This window comes from Humulus lupulus, chromosome 8 (assembly GCF_963169125.1).
Source record: "Humulus lupulus chromosome 8, drHumLupu1.1, whole genome shotgun sequence".
Lineage (NCBI taxonomy): Eukaryota > Viridiplantae > Streptophyta > Magnoliopsida > Rosales > Cannabaceae > Humulus > Humulus lupulus.
Window position 1 is genome coordinate 105,328,410 of NC_084800.1, and position 27,508 is coordinate 105,355,917.

At 37.9% G+C, this 27,508-nt stretch overlaps 2 protein-coding genes across 2 annotated transcripts; one reads left to right on the top strand and one right to left on the bottom strand.

Annotated features, from left to right (window-relative positions):
* Nucleotides 1-4,610: 4,610 nt before the first annotated feature.
* LOC133798266 (PHD finger protein ALFIN-LIKE 2-like) lies at nucleotides 4,611-7,566 on the top strand. Its single transcript, XM_062236506.1, has 5 exons — nucleotides 4,611-5,071; nucleotides 5,169-5,201; nucleotides 5,563-5,785; nucleotides 6,676-6,796; nucleotides 7,039-7,566. Exons 1-5 carry the CDS (start codon nucleotides 4,975-4,977, stop codon nucleotides 7,276-7,278), a joined length of 714 nt encoding a protein of 237 aa, XP_062092490.1. The 5' UTR covers nucleotides 4,611-4,974; the 3' UTR covers nucleotides 7,279-7,566.
* A 345-nt stretch (nucleotides 7,567-7,911) lies between these two features.
* On the bottom strand, nucleotides 7,912-8,664 carry LOC133795907 (secreted RxLR effector protein 161-like). Its single transcript, XM_062233374.1, has one exon. The coding sequence runs from the start codon at nucleotides 8,662-8,664 to the stop codon at nucleotides 7,912-7,914; it is 753 nt and encodes a 250-aa protein (XP_062089358.1).
* Nucleotides 8,665-27,508: the final 18,844 nt, after the last annotated feature.

The window sequence follows — 27,508 nt, forward strand, 5'->3', positions numbered from 1 at the left end:
TGCTAAATGAGTCATTAGGTTATAACACATGCATCTAGGTGTCATTAATAGGCTAGGGTGAAAATTTCGGTCAAAAGGAATGGATATATTTTATTCAAAACATTAAACTATACATGGGCACATAAAAATGTTTACAAGTTATTTACAATCCAAAATGGTCATTACAGTATAAAAATTACAACTTGCTGACCTAAGCAGCAAAATATAGGATTAACCCATAGTTACCCTAAGAAACACCTTGGCCGTGGTGGTCAAGCGGCAACATATGTACACATTGCCACCTAAGCTCTCCACTCAAGGTTGGGTGAGCTTTTCTTTCCCTTTACATGCACCACATAGCACCCGTGAGCCAAGGCTCAGCAAGAAAACTTAATACTGCATGTATACAATATCAATAAATGATTATGGTAATCATACTGGGACTTGTAGCCCAATCAGATAAGTGAATATCAATAATGATTATGGTAATCATGCTGGGTCTTGCAACCCAATCAAATAAGTGACTAATGAGTCACGAACTTGGGCTCCGCACCCTAAGCCATGTGACATTACGATCACCTGAGCATTTTGGCTCTAGCCTTTAGACTAGACAAGCACTTTTGTTCTCATCGAACTTGAGGTCGGTCAAGCATTTCATGCTTATGTTGATAATGCTTATGTCGATTAGATCTAATCTTTTCGGTTTGCGTTAAACACGCTAATACAATTCTTGACTCATAAGCCAATACCATACGAACAGTGCTCAGTACTACTGTCGAACTTGACTAATAAGTCACAGCTTCACAATCAATACTGACGCCATTGCCATTTCTGACTAATAAGTCAGTACCATTCACAGATAAGCAAAACTACTAAGCATTTACAATGCAATCAATGTCCACATATAGAGCACTCAACATGCCTCATCAATAACCATGCATGTCACATACTGGGTGTAGTTTTCTTACCTCTAGTTCGAGCGTGAAATAATAAAAGAACGACCTTTGAGAATGATCAATCCTTTGGTCCCTTAGCGGTCATCTAGTCATAGCCAAATATGAAATCCCATTAATAAAATAATTCATAAAAGATTTATAATCTAAAACCTCACTCCCGGGACCTCGAATCGTACTAAAATGGTTAGTAAATTCGATCCCGAGCTTTAGGAAAAGAACCCCAAGCCTAACCCTTGAAAACTCCTCCCTGACACAAAAGGAAGGGGCGGGCTGCGACTTGGCCTAGAGAGTTGCAGCGCGCCCTCAAGTCAAAGAGCAATCTTCCTGGGGTACCAGGGGCGGGCTGCGACTTGCCTGGGCCAAGTCGCGACTTGACCCCACGAACACAGCCCCCTGCCATTCTCTCCATTAAAACCATCCAAAATCCTTCACCAATCAACCCAGAAATCACACCCAAGCATTACCACAACTTATCAAACATTAAACCAACAAAACCTAAGCTTTAAACCATTTAAAACCTCATCAAATTCCAATCTATTCAGTCCAAAATATCAACTAAAAACTAGCTAAAAAACAGAGCAAAAAAAAAAAAAAAAAAAACTAGAAAAAACCATGGCTGAAACCTTACCTTAAACTCAGGTTTGAATCCCCTTCAATGACTGAACACTAGCCTAGAACCTCAAGCTTTGATTCCAAAGTTTGAACCCTCAATCTTGCTTCAAAAATCCAAAGGAAGAAAAGAGGAAAGATGATCGTGGAGGAGGAAGAAAGAGCACTCTGTTTTCAGCCTACCTCTTTCTACAACCTTCTAATTTTAACATATAACCCTTGGTCAAAAGACCAAAATGCCCCCAAGCCTAATTTAACTTCTTAACAGCCCCTAAGGGCAAAACTGTCATTTCCCGTCTAATTCCGTTAACTATAATTAACGTCCTCTAATTCCCATTATTCCCAATATTCTCAAATAGTTAATAAATCATATCCCATTACCCCTCTTATTCCCGGTAATGTACTAATCATCAAATTACCCCGAGACTCACCCTGAGCCCAGTAAATAACCCCGTTATGACCAAACCACTAACTTGCATTCTAAGATCGTCTCATGCCGAATAGCTCGAACATATCCACATAATAATGTGGCCTCATCCATACCTCACCAACATGCTTGAAAATATACAAATATGCCATCAACTGGCCAAATTACCAAAATACCCTTACAATGAAAAATGGACCCACATGCATGCATTTATCATCATATAATAATATAACTCACATAATCATGCATATAATCATTTAATTGCATAATAAATCAATTATGGCCCTCATGGCCCCCTAATCCAGGCTGTAAGCCACATTAGGGAATGTGGGTTGTTACAAAAACTAACATTTGAATCACCATTAAAATATTCCTGGATGATCTGATCACTTGAAATATGCTCTCTCAACTCATCTGTGGATGGTGTGTTCCCAAAATTCAGCCCGATAACTAGGGCAAACTCTACAATCCCAAATCTACAAAGCGTGTTGCCCACATAGAACTGACCTTCTTCAGACTTCTTGCTTTCCATCTTACGCAACATCAGCTGATGCAGTAGAACCCAAGAAAAACTAAAGGGCTTTGCCTTAAAGAACTGTCCCAACGGGCATGCCTCTGCCCGTTCAATAAACTCATTCCTCCTAAATTTCTCTATAAGGGTATCCAAGTAAGCACTACCTCTATAAGTGACACGACTAGGAAAGTGCTTCTCCAACGGTACAATAAGGTCAGGCATTTGAAAAAAAAAACTCTTAGTAATATATTTTTAAGAAATTCTTGCCAAACTGTTAAAAATACAATTTTAAACAATCTAGTAAACATCGAGGACCATCGAGGCATGTCGAGGCCCATCGAGGTAAAAATAAATCAAAAGGCAGATAAACTATCGAAGCCTGTCGAGGCTCACAAAATATTTGATGCTAACCATTACTATTGAGGCTTGTCGAGGCCTATTAAGGTCTCAAACAATATTGATGTTGACCACTACTATCGAGGCCTATCGAGGCACATTCAAAATCAGAATATACCTAGTTTTATCGAAGCCTATCAAGGCACAATCAAAACCAAAATATACCTAATTCTTTTGAGGCCTATCGAGGCACAATCAAAACCAAAACCTAACAGATACTAACGAGGCCTATCGAATTACTCTAACCCTGACTATTTTCTTTCTCTGTCGAGGCTAATCGAGGCATGTCAAGGCCTATTGAGGCCATATCATCGAGGCATATCGAGGCCTATCGATTTCTATCGAGGTGGGTCAACATTTAAAAAAAAAAACCCAGATCTCTGTATTTCCCAGCCTCGATCTATCCTATGAACAAAAATAAAGAACAAAACCAGACATTGCAGATTAAAAAAAAAATCCCTCACCTTCGCCTACTCCGATCCTCTTGATGCTTCTCTAGTGCCTTCTCCGATCACAGGCCTATGGGTTTCGACGGATTTCCTTCTCCGACAATGAATGCTTCTCCTTCTCCGATTTCGTTGGGTTCCGACGGTTCAAATGTGGGGTTGGATGATTTTTTGGCTTCGGGACCGAGAGTGAGAGAGAGAATAGAGAGACCGAAAGAGAATAGAGAGAGAGAGTGTGAGGAAAAAAATGACAGTTATTTTGGGAAGTAGGGTAAACAATAGGACCAAAATGATATTTGTAAAATGATAGGGTATTTTTGACATAGCACCCCTTTTATGCATCAAAAATCAAAATTTCCCTTGGAAAAGCATGTAGCATGGATCCCAATCTTGTTACTTCACTAAATGTCAACACCTTTATGTCCACACATCGATAAGGCCTGCTAGCTTCCTTTTGATTCCCTAAGATTGACCTTGTAGGCTTAGGAGGTAACTTCTCCTCTGTACCTTAATCCACAACCGAGACTTATCTTGGAAAACTCACTTGATGCAACAATTAGGGAGCACTTTTGTTTGCCTATATAAGAGACGCATTTCCTCTTTATTCATTTCAAATTTATCCTTGAGAATTTGGCTATCTCTCTTTCTTCATTCTTACTCTCTCTCTCTCTCTCTCTCTAAGAGATCTGTCCACTTGAGTACATTGGCCTCACCTTGAAACTGTTGCTAAAGTAACATTTATCATATTTTCTCGAAGGGAGAAGTGACTACTAGTTCTCAACCTTGTACTGTATTAGTGGGGCTAAGTCTAACTTTCATGTATAACAATGATCGATACTTAGTATTTTACCCCTTAATCCTCCATAACACAGAGAACGAAAAACTGCACAAACATACATAAATAGCGACAAATGTACCTTTGGTTATATCATTCCATATAGTTTTCTATTTTTTCCCCTTGTTTTTAATAATAAAATTCCCAAAATATCATTTAAATATATTTGTTCTCATCAATCCTATTTTTACTTGTTATTTTAAACTCTTTTTAGATGACTATTTTTATATATATATGTAATATAACAATAATATTTTTTTTTTTGTTTGGGGTTGGGGGCTTGATTAGACTTTAATTTTTTTTTGGAAATTGATTAGACATTCTTTACTAGAATATATGGTGTTGAAAATGAATTTCAGGGCCCAGCCCGAATGTGATAGCATGAGATTGGAAGGTTGGATGAGGAGAACCCAAAGCATTGGGGCCCAATAAAGACATTAGACTTCAGAGAGAGAGAGAGAGAGTCAAATTGTGATTTTGTGAATGGAAAGTTTGGAAACAATGGTGGTAGCACAAGTAGTAGTAGTTGAATATTATTGTAGTAGTAGTGGTTAGTATCAGAATATAGGGCTCTGCTCTCTGACTGAAGACGCAATCGCAGTGGTTCCCTTGGTCCCTTCCCCAGGTACCAGGTAGTAGGTATCCTTCACCATCATCATTTCCATTATCAATTCACGGTGTTTCATCCCATCACTACTGCCGATCTGCTTCTTCCATTTTCATTCTCCTCACTACTCGACTATACTCTCTACAAATACTACACCCTTCACCTTAACCTTTGCCTTCACTCTTTCCATTTTTATATTTCCATAATGGCTTCCGCCATTTCTTCCAGACCTCGCACTGTTGAAGACATCTTCAAGGACTACACCGCTCGTCGTTCCGCTCTTATTCGCGCTCTCACTTCCGGTACCTAAACCTTCCTTGCCTTGTTTCTCTCTCTATATTATATACACGCACAATGAGTGAATGAATGACGGCATTTTTGTTTTTGTCGTGGTTTCAGATGTGGATGCATTCTATGCCCTCTGTGATCCAGGTTTGATTTTATTCTCTTTCTCATGGAATGGAATGTGTACTAAATACATCTTATCCAGAATTTCATTCTTTTCTTGAATCCAAGGAATTTTTAGCTTTTGACTTTTGAATCTGTATGTGGGATATTGAAATGCGACAAAATGTGGGTCGTTTTAGGATACATGGATTTGCGTTCAGATTTGAAAAATTCCTTTCCTTTCCGCATTTTCAGAAACCAAAATAACTCTACATGAATTTATAATTCTAGGGTTATTTATTTAGTTTTGCTGAATCGTTTAACGGGATTTGAATTATGTTAATTAGAACATTTTTTATCCAATTTTGATTACGAGATTGCGTTGGTATCTATCTCTCTTTTTCAGAGAAGGACAATTTATGCTTTTATGGACACCCAAATGAGACGTGGGAAGTTGGTCTCCCAGCTGAGGAGGTTCCTCCTGAGCTTCCTGAACCGGCATTGGGCATAAATTTTGCCAGAGATGGGATGAAACGTAAAGATTGGCTTTCCTTGGTGGCGGTTCATACTGATTCCTGGTTGCTCTCGGTGGCTTTCTACTTCGGTGCTCGGCTTAATCGCAATGAGAGGTTTGTGGACCCTTCATTCAATGGCAGATGGTTTTTCTGGTTTTGAAATTTGGGTTGGATCTATATGCTGTAAAACAATTTCTATGTCACTGTTGACTGGAATAGTATCTTTTCCATGTGGTTTGTAGTTTGCACTCATCTAGAAGTTAAGTTTTTTTTTTATTAGTCACCATGATCCATTAGTATCTTCTTTCTTTTCTGTTATCCTTGCTTTTTTACTCTTCTATGCTGATCGAGTGCTGTTCATGTAAAGGTCTCTTATCTTATTAGGTTGTTCTTTTGATTCTTGTGCCTAGCTTGTTAATCTGCTGTGGTTTTTTTTAATCCAGATTTATGCCTCAAGGTTAAGTGTTATCATTTCAGTGAGAATAATGTACTATACAAGTTGATTGGATTGCCTTTTTACGTCCCCTTGTCCCACCTGTGTGGCAATGTGGAGCGAAAATAGAAATAAAAGAACTGAATAACGTAATGTATACTGCTAGATGTGAAGACTGGATGGCGTGCTTATCTGTTGCCCCTACCAACTACCAAGTACTTTAGCAAGGAAAGTTCATATGCCCGTACAATTTTATTCTTAAGAAGTTAACAAAGGACCACATTGTTTGTTTTGTTTTGATTTCTTTCTTACCTTTTTGTTTTGGTTCTTGGAAGTTGAAATTGACTCCCTTGTGATTATTGAATTACTTGGTTAATTATGTTTTCATGCCTATCGTTTTTAATATTTTGATTGTTCGATTTTATATTAGTTACTTTTATCTTGTCCTATTCTAGACTGTCATCAGACCGCTTTGTTTTTTGCTACATTTGTTTTGTTGATTCAGATGTTATCATATTTAGACGTTAAAGGATCATCATATAGAAGAGTTCTTTGGTTTTTTTCATAACAGGAAGCGTCTATTCAGCTTAATAAATGATCTGCCCACACTATTTGAAGTCGTAACAGGAAGGAAGGCATCAAAGGATAAACCTAGTTTGGATAGTGGAAGCAAGTCCAGAAACAGTATGAAGGTGAAACCATTAAACTCTTTGTGAACGATAAATGGATAAGTAATGTTATTTTTGTTTTCATGGTTATTGTCCTTGCCGGATATGTTTTTTCATTTTGAGATGTTTTGTGAGTTTGTTTTTTTTTTTTTGTTTTTTTTAATGTGTTGTAAAAATGTTAATGTTAAAATATTCATTGCAAAAAATACAGGGCACTTTGGTCTTTTTCTTAAAAAGTTGTCTCATAGCTGAAATGTGTTTTGCAGAGATCAAATGACAGACAAATCAAGAGCAATACTAAGTTACTTGACGAGGAGGAGGACGAACACGGTGACACCCTATGCGGAAGCTGTGGTTCAAATTACAATGGTGACGAGTTTTGGATTGGTTGCGACATCTGTGAAAGGTGGTTCCATGGAAAATGTGTGAAGATCACACCAGCTAAAGCAGAAAGTATTAAGGAGTACAAATGTCCATATTGCAGCACAAAGAAAATCAAGCAGTAGGAGGCTCATCATGATAAAGCTTTTAGAAGGGGTTAATAATCTCACTTTACTGTACTGGTTCAAAGATTTCATTGTAAATCAATGATAGCAATGTAGTGTTGTCTTCTTTTTTTTTTTTTTTATTATTAGGGAGTTTTAGTATGTAATTTTTACATTTATCGACACTGATGATGGTGCTCATTGTTCCTGGCAGTGGTTCGTTTACCACTGGATGTATCTTCCTCTGTTATGTTGTTTTTATGTAGTTAACTATTTTCATGTCAAATAGAATTCTTTATGAGTTCTTAATCGTACTGTCAAATTCATTGCTTTTTCGAATTTTTAATACAGCACAATGTACTTATACGTGACATTTACTTTTGACAAGATTAATTAGACACTGTGTCAGGTCATAGGCAGTTAAAATGACAGGCAAGGACTAAGAATTCTCCTCTAAATATATTTACTCAACGGGCAACGTTTACAATGAGCATAGGCTCATATTATCAGAGATTACAACATAAACAAAGGCATATGATTGGTCATAAATTACAGCAAATATTCTCTTATGGGTCCACTCCCAAATACTGGGGAATGGTATGGAATTCTGTAATTGCTCACAGCTGTTTGTACCAGCCTTAACAAACTCTGAAATCAATCATCTTCCTCATCAACATCCGTATAATTTTGCATTTGTGCCACATCCTCATATTTCATTTCAACACGCCCCCTCAAGCTATGTAGTGGTGAATGACTAATAGGTAGCTTGTTCTTTAGATGATGGAAGCTAGTGATAGATAATGATTTAGTAAGTATGTGTGAAGTATGTTCACTTGAAGGAATGTACCTCACCTCAATTTCTTTGTCGAGTACTTTGTCTATGGTGAAATGGACATCGATTTCGATGTGCTTCGTTCGTGAGTGAAAAACAGAATTCGATGCCAATTGACGAGCTCTTGAATTTTCGCACCATATGACAGTAGGACATGCACTCTTAATTCCAATTTTCGTGAACAAAGATTGGAGCCATACCACTTCAGTACATGCTTGCGCCAGAGCTCTGTACTCTGCTACGGTGCTTGATCGAGCCACTGATTTGTGCTTCCTTGAACTCAAGCTAAATAAGTTGCCACCAAAGTATACACAGTAGCCCGTGGTTGATTTTCGATCATCCAAAGAGCTTGCCCAATCAGAATCACTTAAACTTTCTATGGTTGTACTTAGAGCTGGTGTGAACCAAATTCCTTCACCTATTGTTCCTACTAGATATCTAAGTATTCTTTCGCAAGCCTTCCATTGATTTTGAGTTGGTGCTTGTAGAAACTGGCTCAGTTTTTTTACTGAGAAAGCAATATCAGGTCTGCTAAGTGTGAGATATTTGAGTGCTCCTATGGTGCTGCGATACATAGTGATGTGTTCCAATGGTTCACTGTTTTGTAATCAAAGTTGATTGCTTAGCATGATGGGCGTAGGACATGGAGTGGCATTGATCATGTTGGTGTGTTTGAGAAGATCAAGAGTATATTTGGTTTGTGACAAGTGAATGCCATGATCCCCTCGTGCTATCTCAAACCCAAGGAAGTAAGTAACAGAGGCGAGAGTTTTGAGTGCAAAATGCTACCTAAGTTGCGAGTTAATTGTTAAAACTTGTTTAGAGTTGTTGCCCGTATGTAAGATATCATTGACATACACAAGAAAAAATAGGAGAGCATAACCATCACTGAAGAAGAAAAGGGAGTTATCAGAGACAAAAATTTTGAACCCGAGTTGTAAAAGAGTGTTTTGCAATCAATCAAACCAAGCCCGCAGGGCTTGCTTGAAGCCATAGAGTGCACGATATAGTTTTCAGACATGCTATGGTGTGGTAAGATTGATGTACCCAGCTGGTTGAGTCATATAGACTTCTTCTTCTAAGGTGCCATTTATAAAGGCATTTTTAATGCCGATTTTCTGTATATCCTAGCCACTAGTAATGGCCAAAGAGAAGACGACCCAAATGGTGGATGACTTGACTACTAGACTAAAAGTTTCAAATATATCAACACCAGGTTGCTCTTGAAAATCTTTTGAAATGAGGCGTGCTTTGTGGTGTTGAACGGAGCCATTGGAGTTAAATTTGACTCGAAAAATCCATTTGTGATCAACAATGTGCATATGAGGCTGTCGCGGAACAAGACTCCAGGTGTAATTGCATGTGAGAGAAGTGAACTCTTCATCCATAGCAAGTTTCCATTCTGGTATGGCCAAGGCTTGTTCCACAGTGTCAGGAGTGGAAAGATTTAGAGCAGGGACAATGGCTGTGTTAAGGATGGAGGCAATATAATTTTTGGGCTTGAAAATGCCTGCCTTGGACCAGGTTATCATGGGGTGAGTTGGGATAGCTTTGGTGGAAGGAGGTGGGACTATAGATGATGGTGGTGTTGGTACGGGAGTGAGGTCAAATGAGTGAAATTTCAAGAGGAATGGAAGGTGGAGAAGAGATCGTACTTGGACTTACATGATGACCACATGAGGATGTTGAGCATGAAGTGTGAGATGGAGAAGATTCTACGATGGGTGAAGAGCAATGGAATTGATCAGCTTTTGAGTTTGCATAGTCATTGTCCTGCATGTATAAAGATACAAAAGAAAGCCATTGACTATAGTGTATATGTGTAGGTGAGCTGGGAGAATGTGAGGCAGCAGTAGAATTAGAAGAAGAAAAACCAAATGCAAATGGAAATTCAGACTCATTGAAAGTAAGACTTTGAACAATATAAATTCGACCAGTGGGATGAAGGAATCTGTAGCCTTTGTGATGCATACTGTTGTGATACTTTTTAAATAAATTATGTGCAAGTGTACACAGTCAACAAGTAATATAATGATAAGTTGAGTATCGTCTCCACAATGATTGAATTAACAAATAATTGTGCACAAATCAATTACCAAACAATTTAATAATGATGAAAAATAAATTGAAAATGCTTCAAAATAAAATAAGATGATACTCTAAAAGCAAGAGAAATTCAATTTGGTGAAATAGGCTTGAATTATTAAATCCCTCTATGTCAATTGACCTGTACGTTTTGCTACAGTAAAATCTCAGCAAAATTACCCAGAGTTAACAAGAATTCCAAATTAATTCAATGAAATTTTCCAAATCCTATGGTATTAATTCTTTCACCTATATTCCTATGCCAATCAAGTTTAAGAACCCATAATTTAAGCTTCAATTCATAATGATTACACAAGGTAAATAACACATTCACATGCTATTCACAAACATAACCTAAAAAGATTATTCACTTGTGTCATTCAAATCTATCAATTAAATTCAAACTTCCCAGCACAAATATAACTCAATATCTTGCCCTTGGTGGTCAATCAACAACAAGAAATCATCAATAAGCACATTTGAATAAACAATGAGTCAATTGCTAAAATAAAATGCTAGAAAATTAGAATTAAGACATAGAGTTCATAAATAATTCAAGCCTTAAAAGATTTAGTTCATGGCTAATTTAAAGAGCATAAATCCAATTTCAATTCTGCTCATGAGTATCAAAGTAAAGATTAAAATAGAAAATACAAGATAAAATTTAGAAACAAGAGAAGAAAGAAAATCAAATTGATGATGAATGTCATTCTCTTCTTTTCTCCTCTTTTTTCCCCCCTTTTTCCTTCTCTTCTCCTTCATTCTCTACTTCTCTCTCTCTTGTCCTCTGTCTGTCTCCCTTCAAAAATGGCAGATCCCCCTTTTGTATGCGGCTGGTTTCCCTTTTTTCCTTTTTCCTCTAGGTTACCCAATTTTGTAGTCTAAGTACAAAATTGCTGCTCTTTCCTTTAACATGTGAGCATCCTTTCATTTTATTCTCTAAAAATTGCCTCCACATTGACTAATGCCCCATGTACTTGCCACATCAGGTACTCACTTAATAAATTGTCAATCAGCCTTCCTTGTCACGCATAAAATTCCAAATGAAACTTGATCAAAATGCTTCAATAAAATCTGCTTTGCTATCACAAACCTGATATTTCAGCATCAAAATTTAGCCTAGATAACTTCACAATTCTAGTTTCATTCTTTATACAAATATCTATCCATGAAAATATTGTTTTCAACTCCTTAGCTCTTAAAAACTATACAAACAAATTAAACTAACTAAAATCATAAAACACAAAAGTTAGCTAAAATAGTTAATAATAAACTAACATCACTCTCGATTTTTCCACATTTATATGCTCAAAAGCACAATAAATAACTCTTTATTCAAGAGTTATCACATACTACAGTGAAGAAAGACACATTTAGTAGAGCGCAAATCAAACTTGTGAGTGTTGTAAGCACGAAAAGAAAGCAAGAACAACCGAACATCTATAGAAAATAAAATTTTGGTTTGATATTAAATAACACTTCAGTAGTTGATTTATGATGCAAGGTTGGAGTAGAGAGATGGTTAATGTTGGGAAAACTTATACAAGATCTTATTTATTTTCATATAAATTTTATATTAAACAAATTAATATAAGACAACCTAGAACATGTTTCTATAATTGAATTTAAACAGAGATAATGATAAGAACACTTACATTATATGCAGTGGAATGTATTAGTCATTCCTTCAGTTTCTCTAACCTTTGAATCATTTCTGTCACAGGGTATCACCAAGAAACTAAACTGATCTTCAAATTTCTTCACAACCTTCCAAAGTATCCTTAGAATCACCTAGACTAGAGTGGGAAATTCTCAACATATGAGATAGATACAAAGAGAAGAAGTGAAGAGAATTTAGAGACTTAGAAAATGACTTTTTGCTGTAGAGAGAATCTAAAAACCTAGAGCATCAAAACTAGATGTTTTGTTCTTCTGTTCACCTGTTCGATCATCTAATTTCAACTCACTTAGCATTCCTTTTATAGGCTCAATTAGGTCACTTATTTTAATAAAAAAAATCAATAAAATAATAGATAATATCAGACATTAGGTCGAAATTATCATAGGCTTTAGGCCCGTGAAATTTCCCAGGTGATTATGAGCCCGCTGGACTTAAAATCAAGACCATTATTATTTTCTATTGATTAATTAATTAAATAATTATTTAAATCATTTATCAAATTAATTATTTATAATTTGAACCTTGATTTAAACTTATTTATTAATTTAGACACCAATTTGTCTTAATTAATAAATCTGCCCTAAAATCTCTTTTCTTCTCTAAATTGCATAATCTGTGAAACTATCCAAAATTTACCTAGTCAACTTTGATAATTCTAATTGATAAATAAATCAATTAATTGAGACTATCTAGATGATTTTATCAAAGGTATAGTGGGGACCATGGGTGTAGCATCCCAAATTTTCTAATAAGGCTTAATTCCTTAATTAGCGTGTCAGGAGGGCAATAATTGATTTAAATATGTTAATATGTGAATTAAATGATTATGTGATTAGAAATGCATGTGTTAGGTGAATTAAATATGCATGTGCGCCCAATTTGGTTAATAGGGGTGTATTTGTAATTTTGGCCCATTGATGGCATAACCGCAATATATATATATGTTGTGCTTGATACCACAAGATTGTGGTGATTTATTTGCGAAATACGATCCGAGACGGTCCTAGGGAGCGGAATAGCTAAATAGTCACAACGGGGTCGAGCACTCGGCTCGGGGGGAGCTTAGGGGTATTTTGGGAATGTAGTATGTGTTCGGGATTATCGGATAACAGGTAGTGATTTAATGACTGTTTTTAAGTATGTCGGGGATTAAGTAGGGATTTATGGGAACACTCAAGGATTTAGCGGGATGTGGCAATTGACAAGATTTCCCTCAGAGGCATTAAGTGGCCAAGGGTAGACTCAGGGGTATTTTAGACATTTTGGAGGCTGGGGGATAAACTTGAACTTAGACATGTTGGGGTTTTATGCCCTAATTAAAACTCAAATTCTTTGTAATCTCATTTTATTATCAATAAAAGAATAGAAATCATTTTTTGACTTGGTCAATCACCTTGCTCACATGTTTTATTTTCATGATTATTTGTTTAATATAAACTTCTATTAAATCCCAAGCATATAGCTAATCTTATTTATAGTGACGCAATCACAGTGGAATATAAATATGATTATATGTTCAAAATAAGTTAGTCCTAAGATTAGTCAGTGCACTGGATTTACACTGACTTGTCAATCTACGATATGATCTACTTACACATTACAGTGTTACGTTCTTTCCAGAACATTAGCAAAGTAGATAAGATCGAATGTATTTGTTACATCGGACAGGACTGATATTGACAGTTTATAAGATAAGTAAACATACAGTTATTATCTATTCTAGTCATATCATATAGTTGACCATAGGTCAATTCAATCTCAATTTCTGAGTGGTTAGTATTCTAAGTGATTGTATTATTTGAGTTCTTTGACTTGTTCGTTACCAGCTTACCCTACAGACTAGCCCATACTTACATCTTGGGAACTCGGTAGTATAATTGAGTGGGAGTGTTAATCATAGATATGAACATCTATAGCTTCTGATGAAGAAGTGAAATGATGGTTTCCTTTTAGTTTGGTTCAAGGTGTTAAATGATAGAGATCTCATTTCAGTAATTAAATTAGTTTACTGAAATATCATTTACAAGGAACTAAGTGTTTTAAGGATAAAATACAATGAGGGGTAAAACAGTATTTTAGTCCTATCTCATTGTAGACCGTCTATAGAGGATTGAGTGACAATTATGGTTGTAACAATGGATAATTAATAGCGTATCTATATTTGTTATAGAGCCTTCTATGAATTCAAGAGTGCAATTCCAAGTCTATAGTGGAGTCACGAGGAATTAATAAGTTAGTAAATTTATTTGTTAGATTTATGATAACTTATTGGAGCTTGAATTCATAGGCCCATGGTCCCCATTATACCTTGGATAAAATCATCTAGATAGTCTCAATTAATTGATTTAATCATCAATTAGAATTATCAAAGTTGACCAGGTCAATTTTAGATAGTTTCACAGAGTTGTGTAATTTTGAGAAGAAAAGAGAAATTATGGTAGATTTATTAATTAAGATAAATTGGTATCTCAATTAATAAATAAGTTTAAATCAAGGTTCAAATTATAAATAATTAATTTGATAAAGGATTTAAATAATTATTTAATCAATTAAATCAATAGAAAATAATACAGGCCTTGATTTTAAGTCCAATGAGCTTATAATCAAATGGGAAATTTCACGGGCCTATAGCCCATGATAATTTCGACCTAGGGCTTCAAAATGGCTATTATTTTATAGATTTTTTAATTAAATTAAATGGCCTAATTGAGTCTATAAAAGGAGTGCTTAGAGAGAAGTTAAAACATAAGTTTATAAGTCACAAGTCAGATTTTCTGATAGCTTTAGATTCTCTCTAAACACAAGTCATTTTCTAAGCCTCTTTGTTATTTTCTCTTCTTATCTCTATATCTATCTCATGTGTTGAGAATTTCCCACACTAGTCTAGGTGGTTCTAAGGATACATTGGAAGATTGTGAATAAAATAGAAGATCGGTTCAGTTTCTTGATAATACTCTGCGACAGAAAGGATACAAGAGTTAGAGAAACTGAAGGAAGGACTCTTAATTCCGCTGCGTATACTGTAAGTATTCTATTCTTTGTTTGTCTTTGAATTCAATTTTAGAAACATGTTTTAGGCTATCTCGTATTAATTTGTTTAATATTAGATATACATGAAAATAAATAAATATCCTGTATAAGCTAATCCAACAAGACATTAGGTAGGCAGCTGAGGACTCTAGAACTAAGGAAACTCAAAAACGATGAAAACTCTCAAATCTCCCTTTCTCTCTCACGACTCTCTCTCCCTCTCATTGGTGTTGGTGGTGTTGATGTGCTCTTGAGGAAATTTGGCTAAGGAGCTAAGGAATTAAAGACTTGAGGTGATTGAGGATTAGCTAAGGTTGAAGTTATCACAAAGGTAAGGGCCTAAACATGATCTTTTCTGTATAATTCTACTGAACTAAATGCTTACATGAGGGAATGAACTTTACATTAGTTTTGAGTATTGGTGAGGTTTTAGTTAAGTTTTTGGGGTACTTATATTACCTCTGTTGTTGGGATATGGATTCTGAACTAAATGCTAGGTTTAAGGTTAGGAATGGGTGAATTCTAGGGAAGGTTAGCTCGTAAAATGCATGAGGAATTTTGGGTTTTGGGGCTTGCGCCACATCCCTGTTCATCAGGTGTCGCGACCTGCTTGAACTTCGAGGCTTGGGAGCCTAATATTTTTTCCCAGGCGCCGCGGCCTGTGTTCCCTAAATGTGAGGGCTACGCTCTCTGACTTGAGCGTGTCGCAACCCTTAAAGGCTGCGCTGCGACTCAAATGGGAATTTTTGGCTATTTGAGGGTTTTAGGCTCGGAGCCCAAATGTTAAGGCTTGAGAAGCATCCTACTACCCAGTTTAGTAGGATTCGAGGTCCTGAAGGCTAGTATTTTAATCCAAAGTTCTAAATTGATTAGAGATTGATGGATATCGATTTCTTATAGCGTTGTGACTAGGTTTTTACGTCAAGGGTCGGGTTAGGGGATCGTGCTCGGGATCACATTAACTTGTCAGCTCGGGACACAGGTAAGAAAATTGTTTGTACCCGTAGAGCAGGGCATGACCCTATTATTTATGTTTCAGGGCATGACCCTATTAATTGTGTTTAATATATGTGTGAATATCTATGAATGCTATGCTATGTTATGCATGCTTATGAATGAACAGCAAATGCTGGGAACGACGAAGGCCGGGAATGGTGAAGGCCGAGAACATCAAGAAGTCAGGTACGGCAAAGGCCAAAATCGGCAAAGGCCAAAGTCAGGTATGGGAATGAAGATGTGCAGCGTCATTGATTGCAGGCATATAGCAGTTATGCCTCGGCGTCGACCTAACTCCGCAGCAATAGGGCCGAGGATGACAACCAGGATGAGGACTCTCCACATGCCCCACAGAATTGGAAATAATTGCTTGCCGAAATGGAAGCCAGAATTCATCAAATAGAAAATGAGCTTTGAGAGTTGAGGGAACATGCCCCTCCTCGAGGCATTGGGTTACTGGTTCCATAGGTTATGGCACTAGCGCTTGCCCAGCCTGCAATGGAAAATAGGCGGGAACCCTTGTATGAGAGGTTCGGGAAGCAACATCCTCCCACCTTTGAGGGTGTCCCAGACCCACTACGGGTAGAGCAATAGATGAATATGATTTCTTCCATCCTGGATTTCATGAAGGTAGAAGGGAATGAGAGAGTGGCCTGCGCCAGATACATGTTGAGAGAAGATGCCTGCATCTGGTGGGATGTTGTGTCCCATAGGAGGGATGTGACAGTTATGACTTGGGAAGAATTTAGAAACATCTTCAAGAGAAGTACTACAATATTGTAGTTCGAGTTGCAAAGGTGGATGAGTTTGTCAACCTGACTTCGAACCAGATGACAGTTACAGAATACACCTTGAAGTTTGACCGGTTAGCGAAGTTCGCGCTAGACTTGGTGCCTATTGATATGGAACGGAGGGATCAGTTTGTGCGGGTATTGAACGTTATGATCGCCCGTGATGTCAGGATAACACTAGACCTGGGGACTACCACCTATGCACAGGTAATGGAGAAAGCCCTTACAGCTGAGGGGGCCGAGGATCATATATGGAGAAAGGGCGCCACTAGGCGCGATGCTTGGAGGACGGTGCCTCCTTTTACTGGATCTAGCTGGGGAAGTGGCTCCAGTTAGCAAAAGAGAAAGGCCCCAGATTCTTTTGTTCCTCCTGGCTCAGATAGGAGGGCACATGGTGCTTTTAGTGGCCGTCAGAGCTAGGGAGACAACTAGAGGAGTTTCCTAGTGTGTCCTTGGTGCAGGTGATGACATCAGGAAAAGCATAATCAGAGCCTGCTTTGCTTGTGGGAGTATTAGTTATCTGAGGAAGGACTACCCACAAGCCAAGAAAGAAGAACCAAGGCAGAGTGACAGCCTTACTTCGGCCAGAGTATTCACCCTAACCCAGACTGAGGCTGAGGCCAGTCCCTTGGCCGTGACATGTAAAAATTCTAGTGTCGAGTCTTCTTTTACTACATTGATTGATTCATGGGCTACTCATTCATTTGTATCTGCTAGAGTGATAGATCGCTTGTGTAGACCTAGTCATTTGTATGCTAGGGGATTCAAGACTTTGTTGGCAACTAGAACTGGTAGTATCTAGGAGATGGGTTAGAGCATTGCCAGTAAAGATAGATAGTTAGGGGTTATCCATGGATTTGATTGAGCTAGCAATGGATGACTTTGATATGATTCTAGGGATGGATTGGTTATCAAAGTACGGAGCAACAATAGGCTACAAGCAGAGAATGGTGACCTTTGAACCAAAATGGGAGTTACCCTTTGTTTTTGGGGACAGTGAGTGGATCGCGAGTACCTATGTTCTTGGCACTGAAAGCTAGAGACCTATGCAAGAAGGTTGCATAGGATTCCTAGCGAACATCGTAGATACCTCTAGGAATGTTTTGGTTGGACCGGATGAGACCAGATTAGTATGCGAATTTCTGGATGTATTCCTAGCAGACTTGCTAGGGTTGCCACCACACCAAGAGATCGAGTTTGTCAGGGTCTCAACCAGTATCAAGGACACCATATAGAATGGCTCCAGCAAAGTTGAAGGAACTGAAGATTCAATTGCAGGAATTGCTGGATTTTGGATTTATTAGACCGAGTTTTTTTCCATGGGGTGCTCTAGTGTTGTTCGTCAAGAAGAAGGATGGATCCTTGAGGATGTGTATTGACTACAAAGAGCTGAACAAGTACCCACTACATAGGATCGACGACTTGTTTAACCAGCTACAGTTGAAGACGTTGTTCTCCAAGATTGACCTTCGGTCTGACTACCACCAGTTAAGAATTAGAGAGGAGGACAAACCAAAGACCGTACTTCACACAAGGTATGGACATTATGAATTCCTAGTCATGTCCTTTGGATTAACCAATGCCCTAGCAACCTTTATGGACTTGATGAATAGGGTCTTCAGGGATTATTTGGACAAGTTTGTGATTGTTTTCATCAATGACATACTGGTGTACTCCCAGTCAAAGACCGAGCACAAGCAGCATCTTCGCCTGGTACTAAAACGATTGAAAGAGCATAGGTTATATGCTAAGTTCAGCAAGTGTGAGTTTTGGTTACCCTAAGTAACATTTCTGGGCCATATTGTTAGCAGGGTGGGGATTCTGGTGGACCCAAGAAAGAGTGAGGCAGTGAGGGATTTGCCTATGTCGAACAGTGTACCAGAGGTTAGGAGTTTCTTGGGATTAGCAGGGTACTATCGACGGTTGATTGAAGGATTCTCCAGAATAGCCACACCGTTGACTGAGTTGACACGTAAGAAGACCAAGTATGTCTTGACAGATAAACTGGACTACAAGTTCAAGGAGTTGAAGCGATGATTGATCACCGCTCCATTATTGAGTCTGTCATCAGATAATGAGAAGTTTGTAGTCTACTGCAATGCTTATAGGCAGGATTTGGGGTGTGTATTGATGCAAGCTAGAAAGGTGATAGCCTACACATCGAGATAACTGAAGGAGTATGAGCAGAGGTATCCCACTCATGATTTGGAATTGGCAGCAGTGGTATTTGTACTAAAGGTTTGGAGGCATTATTTGTATGGGGAGAAGTGTGAAATATACACCGACCATAAGAGTTTGAAGCATTTCTTTACTCAAAAGGATGTGAATATGCGCTAGAGGCGTTGGTTGGAATTGGTAAAGGATTACGACGAAGAAATTCTATACCATCCTGGAAAGGCCAATGTGGTGGCCGACACATTCATTCGGAAGGGCCCAGGTCAGCTATTTAGTTCGAGGAAGATATCAGAGAGGTTGGCTGAAGAGATGACTAGAACAAGAATTGAATTGGTAGTTGGTTAGCTAGCAAATATCACACTTTAGTCTACGCTCCTTGAGAGGATCAAGGAGGCACAGAGGGAGGATCCCCAGTTAAGGAAGCATGCAGAAGATGTCTTAGTTGGAGCGGCTAAGGACTTTTCTATTTCAGAGATGGGTTTACTGAGGTATAAGGGTCGGATTTGTGTTCCAGTGGATTCTGATATCCGGTGAGAGCTTTTAGATGAGTCACATACCACTCCCTACTCCTTACATCCGAGTACAAGGAAGTTTTACCAAGATTTGAGAACCTTGTATTTGTGGCTGGGAATGAAGAGCGATGTGATGGATTATGTGGCCAAGTGTTTAACTTGTCCGTAGGTAAAGGCTGAACATCAGAGGCCAGTAGGGTTAATGCAGCCTTTAGGGATTCCAGAGTGGAAGTGGGAGGATATCACCGTGGACTTTGTGTTGGATTACCAAAGACTATGGGATAGTATGATTCTGTGTGGGTGATTGTGGATGGGTACACCAAATCTACCCACTTTTTGCCTGTTAAAACAACTTATACAGTGGAGCAATATCCTGAGTTGTATGTGAAGGAAATCGTATGACTACATGGGGCTCTGAGGTTGATAATATCCGATAGGGACCCCACCTTCACCTCCAAGTTTTGGGAGAGCCTGCTGAAGGCTATGGGTACACAATTGTGGTTTCGTACCACCTATCATCCTCAGACGGATGGATAGTCTTAGAGGACAATTCAGATAATGGAGGATATGTTGCGAGCCTGCATGCTGGATTTTGGGGGATCTTGGAGTAAGTATCTCCCTTTGATTGAGTTTTCATACAATAACAAATATAAAGCGACTATCAAAGTGGCTCCGTATGAAATGTTATATGGGAGGAAGTGTAGATCGCCCGTCCATTGGGTTGAGATGGATGAGAGAAAGTATTTAGGTCCTGAGGTTGTTCAGAGGACCAATAAGGCGATTGAGAAGATTAGAGCTCAAATGCTCGCCTCCCAGAGTTGACTAAAGAGTTACTCGAACTTGAGTCGCAGGGATGTAGAGTTTCAAGTTAGTGATCATGTGTTTCTCAGAGTTTCTCCCTTGAGATGGGTGAAATGATTTGGAGTGAGGGTAAAGTTGAGCCCTAGGTTTTTTGGCCCCTTTGAGATTTTGGAACAGGTTGGAGAGGTAGCCTACAGGTTGGCGATTCCTCTAGCTCTATCAAGGGTTCACAATGTCTTTCGTGTGTTCACGCTCCGGAAGTATGTATCAGATCCTACGCACGTGCTGAATTAAAACCTAGAGTTGGATCAAGATTCATCTTATGAGGAGAAGCCGATTAAGATTCTTGACCGAAAAGATAAAGTCTTGCAGAACAAGACCATCGCCTTAGTGAAAATGTTGTGGAGGAACATCAAAGTGGAAGATGCGACTTGGGAGCATGAGACTGATATGCAGGATCAGTATCCTAAGCTATTCAGGTAAATTTCGAGGACAAAATTTCTGTAAGGAGGGGATTGTTGTAGCGTCCCAAATTTTCTAATAAGGCTTAGTGCCTTATTAGTAAGACGGGAGGGCAATAATTGATTTAATTATGTTAATATGTGAATTAAATGATTATATGATTAGAAATGCATATGTAGGTGAAATTAAATATGGATGTGGGCCCAATTTGGTTAATAGGGGTGTATTTGTAATTTTGGCTTATTGAGGGCATAGCTGCAATATATATGTATGTTGTGCTTGATACCACAAGATTGTGGTGATTTATTTGCAAAATGCGATTTGAGATGGTCTAAGGGAGCGGAATAGCCAAATAGTCACAACGGGGTCGAGTACCTGGCTCGGGGGAGCTTAGGGGTATTTTGGGAATGTAGTATGTGTTCTGGATTATTAGATAACAGATAGCGATTTAATGACTATTTAAGTATGTCAGGGATTAAGTGGGAATTTGTGGGAACACTTGAGGAATTAGCGGGATGTGGCAATTGACGGGATTGCCCTCAGAGGCATTAAGTGGCTAAGGGTAGACTCGGGTATTTTAGACATTTTGGAGATTGGGATAAACTTGAACTTAGACACTAGGCAACTAAGGACTCTAGAACTAAGGAAAGACAAAAACGAAGAAAACTCTCAAAACTCCCTTTCTCTCTCACGGCTCTCTCTCCCTCTCATTGGTGTTGGTGGTGTTGATGTGGTCTTGAGGAAATTTGGCTAAGGAACTGAGGAATTAAAGACTTAATGTTCTTGAGGATTAGCTAAGGTTGAAGTTATCACAATGGTAGGGTCCTAAACTTGATCTTTTCTGTATAATTCTGCTAAACTAAAAGCTTGCATGAGGGAATGAACTTTAGATTAGTTTTGAGTATTGGTGAGGTTTTAGTTAAGTTTTTGGGGTACTTGTATTAGCTTTGTTGTTGGGATATGGATTTTGAACAAAATGCTAGGTTTAAGGTTCATAATGGGTGAATTCTAGGGAGGTTAGCTCGTAAAATGCATGAGGAATTCTAGGTTTTGGGACTCGCGTCGCAGCCCTATACATCAGGCGCAGCGGCCCACTTGAACTTTGAGGCTTGGGAGCCTCAAGTTTTTGCCCAGGCGTCGCGACGCAGGCTGAGGCGTACCGTGGCCAGTGTTCCCGAAATGTGAGAGCTATGTTCTCTGGCTTGAGTGCACCGTGACCCTTAAGGGCTGGGCCGTGGCTCAAATGTGAATTTTTGGCTATTTGAGGGTTTTAGGCTCGGGAACCCAAATGTCAAGGCTCGGGAAGGATTCTGCTACCCAGTTTTGTAGGATTTGAGGTCCCGAAGGCTAGTATTTTAATGTAAAGTTATAAATTGATTAGAGATTGATGGATATCTATTTATTATGGCATTGTGACTAGGTTTTTACGTCAAAGCTTGGGTTAGGGGATCGTGCTCAGGATCGCATTAACTTGTCAGCTCGGGACACAGGTAAGAAAACTGTTTGTGCCCGTAGAGCATTGCGTGGCCCTATTATTTGTGTTTCAGGGCATGGCCCTATTAATTGTATTTAATATATGTGTGAATATCTGTGAATGCTATGATGTGTTATGCATGCTTATGAATGAACAACAAAGGTCGGGAACGCCGAAGGCCAAGAATGGCAAGAAGCCGAGTACGACAAGGGCTGAAATTGGCGTTAAGCACGCTGAGTGAAGCCTGCTAGGGCGAGACCCTCCAAGCGTGCTGTATTCAGCCACTGGGTGAAGACCGCGAACCCCGGGCCTGGTAAAGCTCCTGGGTCAGCGTAGGCTGCTATGTGTTTAATCTATTGGTGGTTTATGGTGTTTATTATTGGATTGAATTGTGCTTTGTATGTGTCAAATGAGTCTTTATTCCAATTTAATCACAATTTTTAACCTAAAACCTCGATTAGCGAGCTAACAACACATTTATAAATCACATGGTAACGACTCTAAGGTAGTAGGGCGTTACAATGGGCCTATGAAATCATTCTCTAATAAGTTATCATAAATTTACTAACTTATTAATTCCTCGTGACTCCACAAAAGATTTAGAATTCCACTCTTGAATTCATAGAACGCTCTATAAGCAATATTGATACGTTATTAGTAATCTATTGTTACAACCATAATTATCACTCAATCCTCTATAGACGGTCTACAATGAGATGGGACTAAAATACCGTTTTACCCTTCATTGTATTTTATCCTTAAAACACTTAGTTCCTTGTAAATGATATTTCAGTAAACTAATATTAATTACTGAAATGAGATCTCTATCATTTAGCACCTTGATCCAAACTAAAAGGAAACCATCGTTTTAATTCTTGATCAGAAGTTATATATGTTCATATCTATGATTAACACTCCCACTAAATTATACTACCAAGTTCCCAAGATGTAAGTATGGGCTAGTCCGTTGGGTAACGAACAAGTCAAAGAACTTAAATAATACAATCTGTTAGAATATTAATGACTCAGAATTGAGATTGAATTGACCTATGGTCAACTATATGATATGACTAGAATAGATAATAACGGTATGTTTACTTATCCTATTTGCTGTCAATATCAGTCCAGTCCAATGTAACAAATACATCTGATTTTCTCTACTTTTCTTATGTTCTGGAAATATTATAACACTACAATGGGTAAGTATATCATATTGTAGATTGGAAAGTCAATGTAAATCCTGTGCACTGACTAATCTTAGGACTAACTTAAGTTTGAAAATATAATCACATTGATATTCCACCGTAATTATGTCACTATAAATATGATTAGCTATGCTCGAGATTTAAGAGAAGTTTATATTAAACAAATAATCATGAAAATAAAACATGTGAGCAAAGTGATTGACCAAGTAAAAAAATGATTTCTATTATTCTATAGATAATAAAGGAGATTGCAAAGAAATTGAGTTTTAATTAGGGCATAAAACCCGAACAGTTAATGAGGCAGGCAGCAATAGTAAAGGAATCCAACCAATATTTGAGAGGAAGAGAAGCATGAGAGAGAAGGGTAAGGCCCATTTCAACGATGTGCCAGTGTTTGTGTTCGGAATTGCCATTTTGAGGGTGAGTGTGTGGACATGGATGTTGAAAATGTATGCCAATAGTTGTGAGAAATGATTCTAAACTCCTATATTCACCCCACCCCAATCTGACTGAAGAGTTTTAATTTTGGTTTCAAACGTTCGTTCGACAAATTTTTTAAATTTTGTAAAGGTATCTTTTACTTCAAATCTGAGTCTTAGAGGAAAAATCCATGTGAAGGTGCTAAAATCATCGATGAAATGCACATCGTATCGATAACCATCATTGGAAAGAAAAGGAGAAGGGCCCCAAACATTCGAGTAAATGATTTCTAATGGCGAGGTGGACTTGGTAGTGGATGGTGCATAGTGTGTATGCTTGGACTTGCCAATATGGCAAGCATCACAAAACGATGGAAAAGATTTAAAAGAAACTTTTTCATTTGCAAGAATGATTTTCATTATATTGATGTTTGGGTGGCCTAGGCGTGAATGCCATGCATTGATATCGGGTTGAGATGCAACAAATAAAGACTCAAAACTAGAACTAGACTTAGTATTATTGGGACTCAACAGAGAAGAAAAAGACGACTGAGGACTAAGAACCTCAGAAAAACATTGACAAAATTGACTTGAGGGTTGGACACTAGACAATTACTGTGCAAGTTGAAGTTAATACAATCCATTTCCAATCACCCCTCAAAGCAGCTCCTTCTTTGTGTTCAGATCCTTCACAAAGAAATAGTCACCATGAAATTCAACAAATACAAGATTGTCACTGGTGAGCTTTGAAATGGAAAGAAGGTTTTAGTAATGTGGGGAACTGTAGAGTCTAAGAACTTTACTTAGCTAGTTAGATAGTAGTAGTATTTTTATGACTGTGGACTTTGGTTCAGACTGGGATTTATTTGGACACTCATAGTAACACTTGTAGATTTTCTAAGTTTAACCTATAGTTTAAGAATATTAATTTTAACCTAAGGTCTGATTAATATGACTGATATTGATGGTAATATTCATTATATTATAAGGTTTAGATAGACCCAATAAGAAAGTAACACTTGTCATGAGTATGTTTAATGATAATTAAGTATTTTTGAGGAATAAGTTTATTAAGATTAATATTTGAATATCCTAGGGTCTATCAGCAGCTTTGAAAACGTTAGGGGACTTAGTCAAGGTTGTTTACTCAATTAAAATTAAGCTAAAATTGTGTAATTTTGTGTTTAAATATTCAGCATATGCCGATATATCGCAGCTATAGGGGGCGATATATCGCAGTACGGGGATACGAAAAACACGAAACTTCGCATGATTGCCTCGGGCATGCTGGCCCAGGCGATATATCGCCTACAGGGGGCGATATATCACCTCCTTCAGTGTATTTTGAAAGTTTTTGAAAATGTTCTCAATTCAAATCTCTAACCTCTTGATAAGTCCAACATCTTTCTGAACGAGTCTTCAGCCTCTGCTGAACGATAATTCAAATATTTTTCACTTAAAACGCCATTACTTTTATTCAAGTTAAATGAAGATCTTTTCATCCTTAAACTCTATAAATAGGACCTAGTACCCAGCCATTTATTCATTCATCAAGCTAAGTTCAAAGGCTGCAAGTTGCTAGGTTATTGTGAGAGAGTAAACACTTGGGTTGGGAATTATAAGCTTAATCATTATAAGCTTACCAAACACTTGGGAAGTAAGGTTTATAGCACATTTTCATTCAAGGTTTAGATTGGCTATAGAAGCATTCAAGGTATTCCACACTCTAGTTCATTTGGTATTATTTTTCTTTAAGTTCTTATAGTTTTCTACTCAGCATCCTAACCTTATTCTTTATTCTTGGATAGGAAATCTAAGTTCTTGAACATAAAGTTTTTGGTAAGTATATTCTTGATGGTATAGTTCTTTCATCTCATTCTCTTTAGTATACTCACCCTTCCATTTATGGTTTTTAGGAGTGTTCCAAAGTCCCAAATCTGTTCTCATATCCCGGCATTTTTGGTAAGGAAAATAGGATAGGATTTATGTGTTATATGATTTATATGTTATGATAAATGTTATCTTATGATTATGTGTTATAATATGTATAATTGTAGACTTGGGCATATGATCCGTACAACTAACAAGCCCCGATAAATTATGGGCATATGACTTGCTTAGCTAGCAAGCCCCACTAATCTAATGGGCATATGACTTGTTTAGTTTATGGGACCCCAAGTAATAATGGCCATTATAGTATGTATGTGACATATGTATTATGATATGTTTTATGTTACATTACCAAATTTATGTATATGGTTTATGTGTTAGATTTTCCTTGCTGGGCATTAGGCTCACTCCTTTTATGTTTATATGTGTAGGAAAATAGCTTTGATGGCGGGAAAGGTTCTTGGTAGTTTGGGCATGTGTATTGAGGCGGAATGGAATCGAAGGGCCGAGAGTTCGATTCGAGAATGAAGTTTCTTTACTTATGGTTTTATGTGTATTTTTTCACACTTTATTATGTAATCCCTTTTAATTACAATTATGTTATGTTTTGATTTTAAAACAATGGGATCCCATATCTTACTTTAAATTTTATGTTAGTTTAACATTTATTTTTACAAGTTTTTAATAAAGTTATGATCATTTCACGTGTAAGTTTTATTAAGGATTAGTGTCTATGGATAGTTTTCGTTAATGGTCCAAAGTCTAGAGTAGTTGGGTCATTACAGGAACAGACAAACTATCTTTTAAGAACAATGGATGAGAGATATTTGGGGAATGTAATAAGCTCCAGATTGAGTTATAGAGAGAGATTGGACATTACCAATGACCAAATGAATGATACCTGTCAAGGTCATTAATAGCTGAAGATTGGAAGCATCAACTGTGATATGGTGCGTGATGCCACTATCAATGTACCAAGCATTATCATCTTGATGGTCCATAGAAGACAAGAATGCTTGCAAGCCATTACATGAAGTGTTGTGATTGGAAAATGAAGAGTTGTTGGACCGAGGAGAGAGAGCAACCCCTAGTGGTGCGTTGAAAGATATATCAAAGTGGTGGTAGCTTTTGGACGCAACATGACCAAGACGATTACAAAGTTGGAAAACGAGTTTGTTTCCACCACGACTGCCTCTGCCTCAACCTCAACCGCGAAAATAGGAGCCACGAATAGAGGAAGGTGAGGAAAAGAAACCAAAGAGATTGAGAGATTTCTTCATCTGTGTAGCAAGATTGGCAGTGGGAACAGATGAGTCAGTTGATGTATTTAGTTGTTCCAATTGAATCTCTTGATTTTAGAGCATGTAGTGAACTTCTTGGAGTGTCGTCATGACGAGAGGTAAGGTTGAGAACATCGAAAGCGTAATCAAGGCCAAGACCATCGAGAATGTAGAGAATGAGTTCATCATTGGAAATGAGCTGGCCGACAGAAGAGAAACATTCGACAAGGGTGCACATCCTGAGCATGTAATTGTAATGCCCTGGAGAGCCAAGACCATTACACTGTGTATTTTAAATAGTGTTGGACTTGCTAATCAAGTCATTTGGATATAAACGGGTAACTAAGAGTAATTAACAGATTAGAGTTTAAAAGTTTTGATCATAGGAACAATTACTTTCATTTAAAAGTTTAAGTCTGTACATGGGATCCCAAAATAAATGTTTACAAGTCATTTAAAACTCCAAAGGGTAGTTACAAGTCATTTACAACACAAGTCGGCCTAAGCAGCAAGATTAGGGTTTGACTCTAGTCCCTCTATGAATCCCCGGCTATGGCAGTCGAGCAGCTTAATATGTACACGTCGCCCCTAAAGCTCTCCATCTCATGGCTGTTCCAG

Excerpts from the sequence above, each read along its gene's own strand:
- LOC133798266 (XM_062236506.1), top strand. The coding sequence starts at position 4,975 with ATGGCTTCCGCCATTTCTTCCAGACCTCGCACTGTTGAAGACATCTTC. Across the intron at positions 5,072-5,168 it reads TATTCGCGCTCTCACTTCCG|ATGTGGATGCATTCTATGCC; the intron begins GTACCTAAACCT and ends TCGTGGTTTCAG. Across the intron at positions 5,786-6,675 it reads CGGCTTAATCGCAATGAGAG|GAAGCGTCTATTCAGCTTAA; the intron begins GTTTGTGGACCC and ends TTTTCATAACAG.
- LOC133795907 (XM_062233374.1), bottom strand. The coding sequence starts at position 8,664 with ATGTATCGCAGCACCATAGGAGCACTCAAATATCTCACACTTAGCAGA.